At 36.9% G+C, this 14,345-nt stretch overlaps 1 protein-coding gene across 1 annotated transcript in view; it reads right to left on the bottom strand.

Moving 5' to 3' along the window:
* Positions 1–14,345, bottom strand: part of LOC139970532 (uncharacterized) — a 35,256-nt gene that overhangs the window by 10,844 nt on the left and 10,067 nt on the right. The window contains exons 5-14 of the mRNA XM_071976311.1: positions 13,640–14,143; positions 13,136–13,338; positions 12,419–12,545; positions 9,690–9,724; positions 9,226–9,432; positions 8,610–8,712; positions 7,931–8,000; positions 2,977–3,191; positions 2,061–2,153; positions 1,737–1,837 (exon numbers count right to left, since the gene is read on the bottom strand). Of these exons, the coding sequence (XP_071832412.1) occupies positions 1,737–1,837; positions 2,061–2,153; positions 2,977–3,191; positions 7,931–8,000; positions 8,610–8,712; positions 9,226–9,432; positions 9,690–9,724; positions 12,419–12,545; positions 13,136–13,338; positions 13,640–14,143 (1,658 nt within the window). The remainder of the gene's footprint in view (positions 1–1,736; positions 1,838–2,060; positions 2,154–2,976; positions 3,192–7,930; positions 8,001–8,609; positions 8,713–9,225; positions 9,433–9,689; positions 9,725–12,418; positions 12,546–13,135; positions 13,339–13,639; positions 14,144–14,345) is intronic.

Here is a 14,345-nt window from a genome sequence, read left to right on the forward strand (position 1 = left end):
ATACCAACATGTCATATACTAAATCACTGAACACCATCTACAAAATGCTGAAATATTTTATCAACTATATAAGTGTGTTTAAATTATCACAGTATTACCTGCTCAAAAGATTTTATAAGATTTTAGAAGTATGTGCAGAGTGTTTGATTAACACTTTTCAAAGTTTACTTGTAAATGAAGGTGCGAGAAGGGGGGGGGATACAAAGGTTGAAGCAGTACGCGCTCCAGTAGGTTTTCCGACACATATCCCTTCAAGAATAATAGACACGAGTAATGCTTTGTCGCATTGTATGACGAAGCAACTTTGATTTGTTTGGATAAAACACTACAGTCAAGGTTGGCTGAACAAGTGAATATTATACTTGTATGGTATGAATAGATGTCTACGGTCACCATAAGCAAAATGATAACAGTTAAAACTTATGAGTCACTGGGAACTGAAAATGGTGATACAAACTGCCTATAAGATGATTCTACCGTTTAAATATATATATATATATGTATATACATATAAATATGAAAATAAAAATATATATATGTTAACAACATATACATATATATATATATATATATATATATATATATATATATATATATATATATATATATAACTTAATGTATCCTTCATAGACGTGGAAAGCATATTCTTAAGCCATTGTAACAACTATTGCTTAGATGTCTTTCAAAATCATGGAGAATAGTACTAAAAAGCAGTGGGGACAAATTATACCCCTTGTCTCATCCCAATATTACAATAAAAGCAGGATGACGTTTCACCATTGTTTAACACACACGATTCGGCATTCTCATACAAAGCATGAATTACATTCAATACTTTACCGTTTATATTACTAGCAATTAATTTACACCACAAGAAAGATCTATTTATTGTATCAACTGCTTTTCCATAGTCAATAAAAGCACAATAGATCCTTTTCCATTTACTGAGGTATAGTCAATGACGGTATGCAAAACAAAAATATGATCTAAAGTTGAATGATTACTTCTAAAACCCGCTTGCTCATTCCCAATCAGACTTACACAATCAATGAAGCTGACGATACGATGATTTAAAAATGGAAGTCAACATTTACCAATTAAGACAACTGAGAAGGGAAATTCCCCGATAATTATCACCATCATTCATTGCACCCTTCCCTTTGTAGATTGGCTTAATAAGCCATATTGTCCAACCTGTAGGAACAATACTTGTAAAGGGAAAGACATTAACTAACTTCGTAATTCCCTAAAAAAAATTGGTTAGGACTGCTTTTAACACACTGTCATGGTCTTAATGGGGATATGGCTTTACTTCCGGGTTCAAGCACTATGGGCAGTCTGGGGCTAACGCGTAGACTGACGTGATTTCAATCACCTTTTTTACACCTGACGAAGGACCATGGTGTCCGAAAATTTGTGTAGCGTGTAGTTGTATCTGTTCTTAATATTATGTTGGATTTCAAGGCATTACATGTTGTCGTTATCTTTTCTACAATAACTTCTATCCAACACGTGGAACATTTCATCATGCGTTTATATATATATATATATATATATATATATATATATATATGCGTAACCATAAACATATATAACATCGTGCAATAATTGCTGCCCATTACTCTGTTTGGGTATAAGGCCACTGTGGATACAAGTTCTAGATAAACAAGGTACATAATAGGCCTATAAAGATTCATGTGTGCCTCCAAGTACCTGATAATTGCTTTTGTACTTACTTTTATTACAATGCTTCACATCGTCAGGCATAGTCCATCCTGGACAACAGGTAAATTCCTCAAGTACGAAGTAAACTGATTCAATGTCGACCTCTCCAGATCTAGTAGAGAAACAAAGAGAAACACAGATTTTTTTAAAGAAAAAATAATACCAACTGATAGCAGCATTTTTCGTTTGATCAGTAAGCTGTTTAAATAAGATGTTGATGTCGATATTTTGAATAATCTTCTAATAAAAGTAAACGTCAGCTTGAAATATAATACCAGGTCTTGAAAATTAAGACAAATTATATAATGATAGAACAAACCGAATGCTTCTTTTACCTTATCCGATCACATGATATTTCAGGAAAATATGATTGGCAGTCCCAGTTCTCGGTCCAGTTAGAGGGGTAGACATCGAGTACTTTCACCGATCTATGATGAAATAAGAAAATAACAAAAACGCGGTTTGGTTCTGTCTGACAACTTATGGTTCCGAATACCGAGTACCACTGCCAGAGTACTCCGGGATACGGGTGCAACGGGTACGAGTACATTTCGAGTATGCTTTGGTTTTACGAGAGGCCGTATTGATAAGTAAAAGGTCAACAATATTGCCTAACACCCCCTCCCCCTCCTCTCCGACTCTCAAAGATAATCGTAGAGATACAGCTGAGTACTCGAAAGGAAAAATGTTGACAAAATCAATTTTATGCAAATTCAAACCCTCCAAGTTATTCCCAAACTTGACCTGAACAAAGAATTGTCTCAATGAATGTATACAGGCATGCTTTGAGAGTGACTGTGAAATGCTGCAGTTTTACCTTATAATTTTGAACATATATAGTAACGATTACTGGATTATTCTCTGTATATATTTTAAGCTAATGCTGTAGTTAACCTTTCTCAATAACAAGGCTTAATTTAGGTTTATATTAATTTTAATTTCGCGTTCGTAATTTTGTTTTGATGTGGTAATGAGTTGATTTTGTTTTTAAGAAAGTCACCCATCATAGAACTTTTAGGTTGGCCTTTACAAGCCAAGCGTCATTTGATAATTCCGATACACCGTGAATAGAGCTAAATCGACAAGGTTGATAGGAGGCCTATAGTCCAGTCGTTCTTTGAGAATATGCATTTCAAATATGCAAAGCTAAAAGGTCGAGGAGGAAATAATTTGCATATAATATGGTTCCGTGTGATGTAAGTAACCACTGACGGTGGCAATAAGGAAGATAAATAAAAAAAATAGGCTTACCTAAACTTGGAGCAAACGTTCTCTTCTCCTTTTTGTAGTCCACTGGACGGATTAATATTTAAGAAACACAAAATTAGCAAAGAAGGAATACGGCTGGAACCAATTAGAAATAGCAGAGACATCACGTCCACTAGGGTATAAGCGTGTATATACAGAGCCTCACTTCCGGTGGGTAGTTTGGTATTTGATAAATGGCTGTTACACAATAAACAATGCTAGTACATGCTCGAAAACATACAGACTGATAACGCAGTAAACTTTATATACACGATCAAGTCAAAAGCAGGAATATTAAGCTCTAAGATTAAACACGAGTGTTACTTAATATGCTTTAAGGAACAGCATCAACCTTCATACCAGCAACTAAGTCAAATACATAAAGTGTGAACACTCTATTTCTGCGGCAGAAAAAAAGCTACAAAGAGTGTTTGACTATACAGACACTGTAAATGGGATATCCTATCGTGTGTACTACTGTGTACAGAACTGGAAAAAACCATATAACAAGTTTAACTGTGTAAAGAATTATGTAAGGACTGAGGTCAGAGGATAACAACTACATAATTATTCGAAACCATTCATGCGATGATTGTTTCACGTTTTCATTCGTCACCGTGTCGGTGTGTCACTGTAAGTAGCAAAAGGTGAAATTCTACAATAACTTTTAACAGTTGCATTATTTAGTGATCTTTGCATGCTACTACACCAGGGTATATAAATGATTTAGCAACTTTGCAAGATAATTTTACTGCGGTTAGAAACTATAGTGATCGGGATCACGTCATTCTTGAAACCAATGAGTCATGATATTTCTTTAACCACTTTAAGATCTAGTTGGTTGAAATTTTCTGGTTATATCCCATAATTTGTAGAGACCCACCGATATCAATGTATTTTAAACTAAATAAAGTGTTATATGAAAGCATAATGGTGAAATGTTCGAATCGATTCCACGCCCGCACAAGCTTGTCTGAGAGGGTTTCAAGTCGAAGTTGTGGACTGCCGGCCCTGGGGGTGGGGTTTAGAGTAAATGGGATTTTTTCTTGTTTTATATGTGAAATGGTGCTATCCATTTGTACCCTACAAAGTACATATATTTTCAAGATATTTCAGTACGTCAGTAGGCCTACAAATATTTTCTTAATCTTAATGAAAATGATAAAGTTTTTAGAGCCAAATTTTACACAAGAAATATATTATAATCAACATTAGTTTGGGGCGCACTGCTAATAAAATATTGCCAGATACTAAAGTCACGTGGTAAATGTAAGGTTACATATGAGACAGAAGGTTAGTACGTTGATCATAAATGCCAAAAACGTATATAGGCTCACTTTTGTGAAGTTTGCAACTGATTTCATAATTGGCTGACGAAGTTTTCTGTTATAGTTATTTATCTATTTAAGAGGGTACCCAATGACATCAGCTGTACCACAACATTTTACTGATGCATCCATTAATGTATTTCAAATTCACGTAATGATTTCAACAATACTGTTATGTTCGTATAGTGTACCCTGGGATCAATTAATTGCGTATTCTTACATATATTGTATAGAATTTGAAACTTGTAAACAACTTCCTGTATATAATTGATGATAAATGTGACGAACTCATGCATCTGGCCGTCAAATCTGAAAACATGCTTTAAATGGGAAGCGGAATTTACAAATCATATGGAATCATTACGGAACTCGGCACAAAACACCCCGTTACGCAACAAATATCGCTACTAAAATAAGCACATATGGCGCTAACACTTTTCATAACTTTCTAAATAAAGCACTCAGAAAACTCTTTCTCATGTCATTTTGAAGAATATTGTGTCTTCTTTACAATGCTGTGTCCTTATTTATTTTGCATATAAACTAAACCCTGTACTTTTTAATCTGAAAAAGTAAAAACCACTTCGGAAAGCAGTGAACCTCTTAAAAATGTCTCTATCTCTCAATGCTTACATTGTGCTTGCTGGGGATGTATTTGTGTTACCAATTTCTTTCCTATGCCAAAGAAAAGTTCGTTGACACTTCTCTCTAGTGATATAAAATTTGACTTGATTGGTCAATGTTAAGGCTCGTACTTTTCACCGGCAAATCAAAAGCATCGTAAGAAATTTGTAAAGTCCTCCTTTACGCGGCTAATCTGAATACAGCACATGTGTGTGCAGTGCCCTCACAGCAATTTAGGAGAGTGAAAACCGTAACGCTTCCTGTGCGTATACAACAGCATTTTCTTTTTATTATTATTTTTTTTTTATCTATTCCACTATATATAAATTTATAAATAGGATAAGAAGTACACAAAGGAAACATATAATTACAGTGATTAGTTACAGGTAGTTACAGGTAAATTTGAACATTTTAAAGTATAATAAGGATATCAATATTGAATATTAAATACTTCAGATGATAATAACAAGGGTTCTAAGACTCCATTGTGGGTAAAAAGTGCAGCTTTGTAAGTAAATGAATTTCTAAAAAGTGTGATTCTAAAACTTGGAGTGAGTTGAGGATTTCTTAAATAGTATTTTGTATTATTGCACAGAGAAGTCAGTTCACAATGTAGAGGATGATTTTGGCAGGCAAGTATATTTTTGACAAGTCTAACAAAATCATTTCGGGCTGCAACATTAACCATACTTACAAGAATATCACAGTCTAAGCAAAATATAATTGCGCAATATTTTAGGAAACTTTTAACCCTCTTCTTGTCTCTATAGCATGTATGAAGTGGTACCACACTGGAAATGCATAAATTATATGCGGTAATATATGGAAGCATTAAAAACCTTCTTACGTGTTTCAATGGGAAAGTGGGGAGCAATATATGTTAATGTTGAAACAATATAATATACTTTAGATAAGCTCCTTGAAATATGGTTAGTAAATGTTAACTTATCATCGATACACACTCCTATAGTACATTGTGTGGCGAGTGCGTTCTACATATGATATGAACCATGAATCGTCGTTTTCTCCTCTTTTGTTTCGATCAAGTTAATATTTTCAAATACCATTTCTATTGATTTCTTCGGATTAAGTAGTAAATTCTTCTCCCCACATGTATGAACAACTTTCGTAATAAAGTGTTGATAGTCACATTGATTTCTTTGCGCTGTGCGATGACAACGGGCCGTTTATAGAGCAAAGGTTTCCATATGTAGGCTACTGCATGATAGTGTTCCCGATCTTTTATATTGCCGACTAAAAATGGGATAATTTATTAACCGAAACTAAATTTAATTTTTTTATATATGTATATTTTGATTTGATATATATATATATATATATATATATATATATATATATATATTTATATATATAAAACATTTATATATATACGCCTTAAGTGAAATTACGACCTACCATATCGGTTTTTTACCTCTGGGCATACAATCAGCGTCCACATGGCCTTTGTCGTTTACCTCCATTGCATTAACAAAGTCTGTTCAAAGTATCTCTAAAGGCAAATATGTCACCAAAACAGAACCGTAGTATTGTTCGATATATGTGACAAACGCCTACTAAGTCAGTTTACACGCATTGAAGAAAAAAATACATTATATATCATCACTGTGGTCGAGTGGTACGGACTTCGGTCTGTAACACAAGGTCCGGGGTTCGATTCCTATCTTCGCCCTATGAGTCCCAAAGGACGAAACCGGTCGTGAAGTGGACTTTTTCTGGTGTGTTGATCTTTATTAAGTTAATATATATATATATATATATATATATATATATATATATATATATATATGTAGACTTCGTAAACAATATGCAATGTTTCGTAAAGATAGTGAACCTTAAGGCACATATTAACTTTGACCAGAACAACACAGCATTGTGAATTATTCAGTTAATCACGATGAGCGAGAAGTAAGAGCCGCAACTTGGTCTCACCGAATACTTTTGAACAAACATTTTCTTTGCCATTTTCGAGGGGATGAATGTTTTTGATCTACTCGAAGGCAATAATCCATTGCATTATGGGAGACATAACGTTATTATTATATATCGCGATCGATACACACAGAAAGCCGCAAAGCGAAACTGCAGTGTTTTCAAGAATTCCAAAGTTGTCTATTTTTCACAGCGAGTAAAGTCTATCTAATGGTTTCCGATTAATTTATAGGCAAAATGGCATAGATGTTACAATGAATTGTTGAATAAACAGAGTTGCGGTTTCTCTGAAAACTAACACAATGATCACAACAGAAGCAAAGTAGTCTAGAAAACAAATTTGCAAAAACATGCTGTGAAGTTTGCGGCGTCATTGGACGGGTGTACATTCATGGAAATAGAGCTATACCATGACAATGTTCAACATAAAATCAAAGAAAACAAATAACAATATCTGAAAATATGCCCAAAACAGTTATTTTACAGGGCCATTTTAAGCCATATTCCACAATGTATACATGCACACTATACTCTAGTTGCAGATATGCTACCGTTTTGACCGGTTTGAAGCTAACGGAAATAAACCGAGAGGAGAACCCCCACCCACACCCCACACCAACCCGCCCCCCATGAGAGCACCCATCTCTTATATGTTAACAACACCCTGTCTCACTATTTAGTTACCATTTGTACGCATTGCACATGAACAGATACACTGAGCATTGTGACCAGTTGTTGGAGGTAAATGAAACGTTCAAAATAGTTGTGTGGCAATTGTCACATGGCATTTCCAAGTTTTCCTATCTCTGCAAAAAAAAATGTTTGGTGGCGAGGATATAACTAAAATTTTCGTTTAATGGTCATTAAGTAATCTCAAAATTTATATGGTCTGAAAATGTTAGTATACATATTCGGAATCATCAACCTTCAAGGAGGCTCTAATTGTGTTTTTTTTTTAACAAATGTAATTTCTAGTTTAAACATTTTAAATATGTTGAAGGTGTCGTGGAAGGCAATTTATGAATGAACCTTTCAATATTTTTATTTAAACCAACATTCAGTTTGGCCTGCGATTTACCATTGGTGGCGATCATATAAGGGTCATAGGGGTAAGCGTCTTCTAAGCTACAATTTTCGGGTCAGGAAATGTTTAGAATCGAAACAGGGTTATTCATGACACATTCAGTAACCTTCAATTAGCGAACAAAAGAAAAAGAAAAAGAAAGCTGAAAAGGTGTCTTATTTTCATCAGGAACAAATTTTATTTTTTTTGTAAGTGTTCCACAAGAGCAAACTACGGTTTCCACATCTAAAAAAAAAAAATTCTAAATCGAAAAGATTCCAAATTTGATTTAAAATGTTGGAAAATGTTGGAAAATGTTGGAAGCCACCCGACGTGTAAATTGTAATCCATAAGCCCTTGGGCGTGTTTTCCCACGTTTGTGGTCGCTTAAGCGTCATCAAAATAACTGATTATTATGGTTGTAATTATTATTACTATTAATTTCATCGGGTATATTAATAGTCCCTCGGTGGAGCAGCCAACCAAGTTGGTTCGTGAAGCTTCTAGAGATGCTTGCATACAGCTCAACCCGTTTCTCAGTCAGCCAGTAAGGACAGGTATACTCTTATACTACTTAATTAAGCTTAATTAGTTATAGTAACTTGAATAAATTCTGGAGGACAATCAAATTAATTTTAAACAATAAACAATTATACAGGTAAGCACATTACAGCTGCCACGGGTGAGAAGTTCCACAAAATAAGATCCGCTGAATAATTCCTCGTTTTAGAGTCTCTTTCATCCAATGACCAGCTGATTGCCTATGATCGTCAGCTACAACAAACCAAGCGAGTTTTCTTCAAAATATCCGTATCAACCGATACAAAACGAAAACGGGTTTATACATTGAATTGATGTCAATATAAATTTGTTTTTAATGATTACATTCAAATTTTGAGATTTTCGTCCAGTGGCCCTATGGTATACTGATCACATATATACAAAATACAAAAGTCATATTGTTCTCAAATATATCACTCTTTCTTCCTTACCTGAAACAAAAGTTTGCATAACTACATTTAACTACATTAAATGTTATTTAAATATCGACAGAAAGCAAACAAAAACGGCATTTTCGTCTGCCCCTGTATCACAAAGCCCCAAATCTTCATTGTGTTCCTTCCTTCTACCTGACTGTCCAATCTCCTCTGCTGTATGTATCTACAGAGGGAATAGAGTGATACCCTAAACGGAACAGTGGCAAGAGTTCAATGTCGGAAGCTTATAAAAGGCCCAAAAATTGTGCATAACTTTCTCGGCAAAGTCGACTCCAAATGCTACGTTAACCATCGATACGTGCATCAGGTCGCAATGACATATATCCGTCAGGCTCAGGCTCAGGCTCCGGGCCAGGTATAGGGTCTATCTCAAGGTATTCATAACAGGAGGAAGAATTGCGATCATCGGGAGGATCTGCAATATTTCCTAGATTTAGGGCTTGATATGATGTATCTGGTGGTTCCTCATCTATCGTCTTGCTTATTGTATTGACAACTGCAGGGTAGGGGAAGAATGGAGAGAAGAATGATAATATTAATAACAAAAAAGGTGCAATATGGTTGACTGTTTATCATGACAAGTATTCATAATTCATGTTTGCAGAAAGCGCTAGTGCATGTCCATATCGATAACTCTATAGAATTAACGAGACTGGCAGTTTTAGAGAGACGTAACAGAGACAGATATACAGATACACCTGCAAAGACATGATATAGGAACTCTATAAGAATGGAAACTTCTTCGACACTTACTTTTAGGCTCTGGAGGATTTTCCCTATATGTTTTCCTGTGAAGGTAAAGAAAATAAGAATAAGAATGTACCACATAAATTGAAAAAAAATTGAACAAGTACTATTATGAGCAGTTATTATTTCATCTTCGGAGGGTTACCCATGGTGGGTACCCCAAAGTGACCGGAAGTTCATGACTGAGATAGGGGTCGAAACGTGTGCGTGTGGGTGTGTGCGTGTGGATGGGTATGGGCATGTCTAGAGTCTCACAACTGGTGACATGGGACAAAAGAAATACCCCAGAGTGACCGGAAGTTCATAACTGAGAGAGGGGTTTGAAACGTGTGCGTGTGTGCGTGCGTGTGGATGGGTAGGCATGTCTAGGTCTCACAACTGGTGACATGGGACAAAAGAAATTCCTGTCACCAGTTGTCGAACAGTTGACAACACTAGTCATCGGTTGCCAAGACAAAGGGTTAGAATAGAGAGAAATGTCATCGGTTGTAGCTAATATATTAGAAAACAATTAGATTTGTGTGTGCGTGTGTGTGTCCATTTTTGGTCACAATTCCTCCTAAACAGCTGGACCAATTTTCTTCAAACTTGGTGGGAAGGTACACCAGGGTAAACCCTTGTGTCTCGCAGACCCCCCCCCCCCGGAACCAAAGGTCAGAGGTCAAAGTTTGTTGAATTTGGTTTTTACTGCAAGGGGAAACATATCATTTACGTGGTAACACAATATGTGGTTGCCATGGGAAAAGACGTCAAAGGTAACATGCTTAAAGGTCAAATCTTTACTTTTAGCACAATTTTGTGTCAAAAACTCCTAAACGGCTCGGTCGATTTTCTGCAAACTTGGTGGGAAGGTACCTCAGGGTAAACCTTTGTGTCACGGAGGACCTTTGAATCTAAGGTCAGATATCAAAGGTCAAATATAATGCAAATCGAGGTTTTGTTATAACTCCAAGGGGAAACATTAAATTCACATGGAACCTCCACAGGTATCATGGCAATATCAAATACTATCAATATGGGATAACAATGAGAACCGTGGTCAACGGTTACCTGGTTAAATGTTAAATATATATTTTAAACTGGCCTAGTCTATGTATAATTTACCTTCACGCGACAATAGAATTTCACTGATTGACAATGAGTGTTAATATTCCTAGTGTTAAAAGTTAGTATGAAATGGACCATCAAAAGAGAGGAATCTTTCACAATTTTAATAAAAGTATGATTCTGGAGTCAGGACCAACCAGCCTAGTTTTGTTCAGTGTACGGTTTCACGAAGACTGTAATCATGTTAACTTCAAATACTGTATTGCCAGATGGCATAGCTAATAGTAAATTTGTTCGTTTGAATCAGTGTTTGCTGGCGGTGTGATATATGCAACTCCGTGGATTGCCCTCTTGTTTAATACTGAATTTAATATTGCTAGTTTTTTTATCACTCGTAAAAGAAGTCACCAAAACATCTTAAGGTGCTTACCTGAACCCTTTGAACTGTTCTAGTGATGATAATGATCGTGATCGTGAATTCATTTTACAAACGTAACAACCGTGTGCACTATCCTTTGATTGGTCAATTAAAGGATACAGTTTAAAGGTGTTTAATGGCACTATCCTCTGATTGGTCAATTAGGATACAGTTTAAAAGTGATTAATGTCACCATTCTCTGATTGGTCAAGAAGGATACAGTTTAAAAGTGTTTATTGACATGTGAACTACGATTACTCTACAGCTCTTTCTCAAAAGGGCATAGGCGTACGGGACCAATTCATTTTGGGGGGGGGGGCAGAAACTTTTGTGCCCGAGAGTTCCCGTTACACTATCTAAGCTGAGCGCCACCATCGGTTGGCGCGTAGTGTACAAGGAATTTTTTGGCAAAATATGCCTCTCAGATTGCCGGAAATGGCCCTTCTGAGGCCTTGCAAGTTGCATCTAAACATTCTTTATTTTATAATCTCACGTTTTAGAAATTTACACTTCCCCAAAAATTTGGTAAATTAGAAGAAGAAAAAATGGTAACATCCGAGGGGAAAAATAGGACACTATATTTTTTAAGCTCCTATTTAGTTATACCGTATTTATTATTTGAACACAGTACTCAGCTACCTCCACGTAGGCGGGATAATGTCGCTGTGTCGGGTGAGACTGCAATTTGTCTCAAAAAATAGTATAACAAATAACAAAGAATACGATAAACCTGTACTTCTAGGCTTGTAGGCACTTCCCCTCCCCCCCCCCCCCACCATCCATGAACAAGAAAACGCTTCTTATATACACTCATGTCGGGGATGTCCAGGTATACAGTTGACTAGTTAGACAAATTTTTGATAGTGCAAAAAGCGTGGTAGCCCAGATGAGCTGCGCTTACGGTGGTGTTACACGGAAATATTCAGGCAACATGATGCTAAATAAAGAAATCATTAGGCCTATATTAATATTAATGTCACAAGAAAAATAACATAAAACGCTCTCCACAGAATTGTCGGGCAAAAATTTGAAAAAGATTCGGGCAAGCCATGGCATATTTATATATACATATATATAGTTTTTTCTCCTCTTAGGCTGCCCGAATTTTTCAGGACTTTTTCCCGAATTTCTTGTCCTCTGGAAATTTGGGGGGCAGTCTGCCCGCCCCCTGCCCCCCCCCCCGCCTCGTACGCCTATGTAAAAGGGAATACAGTTCGTGAATGCAAGCAACTAAATATGTCGCTCTTTGGTTCACAGTCGTGTAACTTACTTTCTATTCCGCCGCCTTTTTGAGCAGACGCAAGCTAATATTCCTATAAACGAAACGATTGCAAGAATCCCACATAGATTCGAGACGGCCAAAATAACAATGCTGATGGTGGAATCATCTGAATCATCTGAAAAAAAAAGTATACCAAACGGATAAACATAGTATTCAATATATGCAGCTGTTGCAGAAATTGACACATGTTGTTCATTAATGGTTATCAGTACAGCCTCCCTCCCCTCCCCTGCCCACCCTCTTAAAACGTTACATAAATTCCCTCCATGGCAAATAATTTTATTGCCATGAAACATTCCAACGAACAGTCGGAGGATGACTACTTGTGCACCCACGTGAAAGTTTTAACAAATTAGATCAGGATAACTTTAGGGAACGTTTGCGTAACCACGCCAACCAACCTAATACCCCATCCCACGCACACCACACATACACGCATATCTGTCTCTCCTTGTGATTGTCGTGAATCATTTCATTGCCCCGCTCTCCAATCTACAGTGGCGTTCACAATGGAAAGAAGGGGAGGGGGCTATAGAAATGTTTTACAGTCTTGTGTGTTAAGAAACACTAAACCTGCGATATATCCCAAAATGGAATGAGATGTCTCTCTGCTGTTTTACGATAATTGCTTATCCTATCTTTCACATATTGCCAATGAATATGGCTAGGTTTTTGTCTCCTTTGGTTTTGGACAATGAAACTAACCTGGGGATTCAGATTTGGATTCGGATTCGGATTCAGATGAAAGATCAATATCCATAGAGTCCTGATCTTCGGAGTCTTCATATTTCTTGGTTGACGTTTCTTTACATATCCCAGTAAAAACATCACAGGTTGCATCATTTGCGCATGTGCACGATGAGTTACAGTTCGGTCCCCATTGCTCCAAGTTACATGTGCCCTTGCATCTGTATGAGATATTTCAAGCAGGACAAAACTTGTAAACTTCATTTTTAACGAGCAGAAGGATGGGGGGGGGCGGGTTGGGGTGGGGTCGGTAAAGAAGTCCAAGGCAAGCGCAAAATGATGTCATATTAACGGAAAATCCAACCAGCATTTGGATCACATTGGCAAGCAGTTTATAAAATGTCACTTCTCTCGACACCAATTAGTGGACTCTAGAAATTATTTTGTATAGCAGAGCCACATTATCACCAAAATCCCTTATATCGCCTGCTCTCATGTATACCCCCGTATATCAAAACTTACCCATCTCCTTGGTAACCAGGTGGACAAGTTTCACATGACCCAGTGATGTGATCACAAAACGGACACACGCATTTCTGTATGCAATCCCTGCCAAAAAACCCATTCGGACACTTTTCGGAGCAGGTTTGCCCTGTGTAGCCATCTAAGCAGAGACATCGGTTGTTTGGCTCATCACAAAATCCATGACCCGAGCAGCAGCTTTCTGCACAAAATGATCCCTGGAAACCAGGAGCACAGGGTTCGGTGCAGTAAAACCCTCTCCAACCAGGGTGACATCTACAAGATCCAAAGATATAGTCGCATACATCAGCATTCAAACTAGTGCATTGCTCGCAATTTAATGCACAGTTCTCGTCATAACTTGGATTGCATCCCTCCTGACAACGGTCGTCACGGTAACCTCCCGGACACAAGCACTCCCCGGCTATCGGATGATTTACCCCACCATTCTCACAGATCAAGGCGGTTGACTGGCAGTTACGACCGTATTCGCCCAAATCGCATCTGGTAAAAGATCAGGACATGATATATTGACATTGCATTGTGTCTGTACCCAAATAAAATATAATCCCTTGAATTAAAAATGGCTTCCATTTAATATGAGATCCGTAAACATTCCGGTGCAATTGGCAAGTGTTATTTTTTTAATCTTGAGGAGATTTACGTGGGTGGTTATTGTTTTTGTATTCTCTCTTAAGGTGGATCT

This window comes from Apostichopus japonicus, chromosome 8 (genome assembly GCF_037975245.1).
Source record: "Apostichopus japonicus isolate 1M-3 chromosome 8, ASM3797524v1, whole genome shotgun sequence".
NCBI lineage: Eukaryota > Metazoa > Echinodermata > Holothuroidea > Aspidochirotida > Stichopodidae > Apostichopus > Apostichopus japonicus.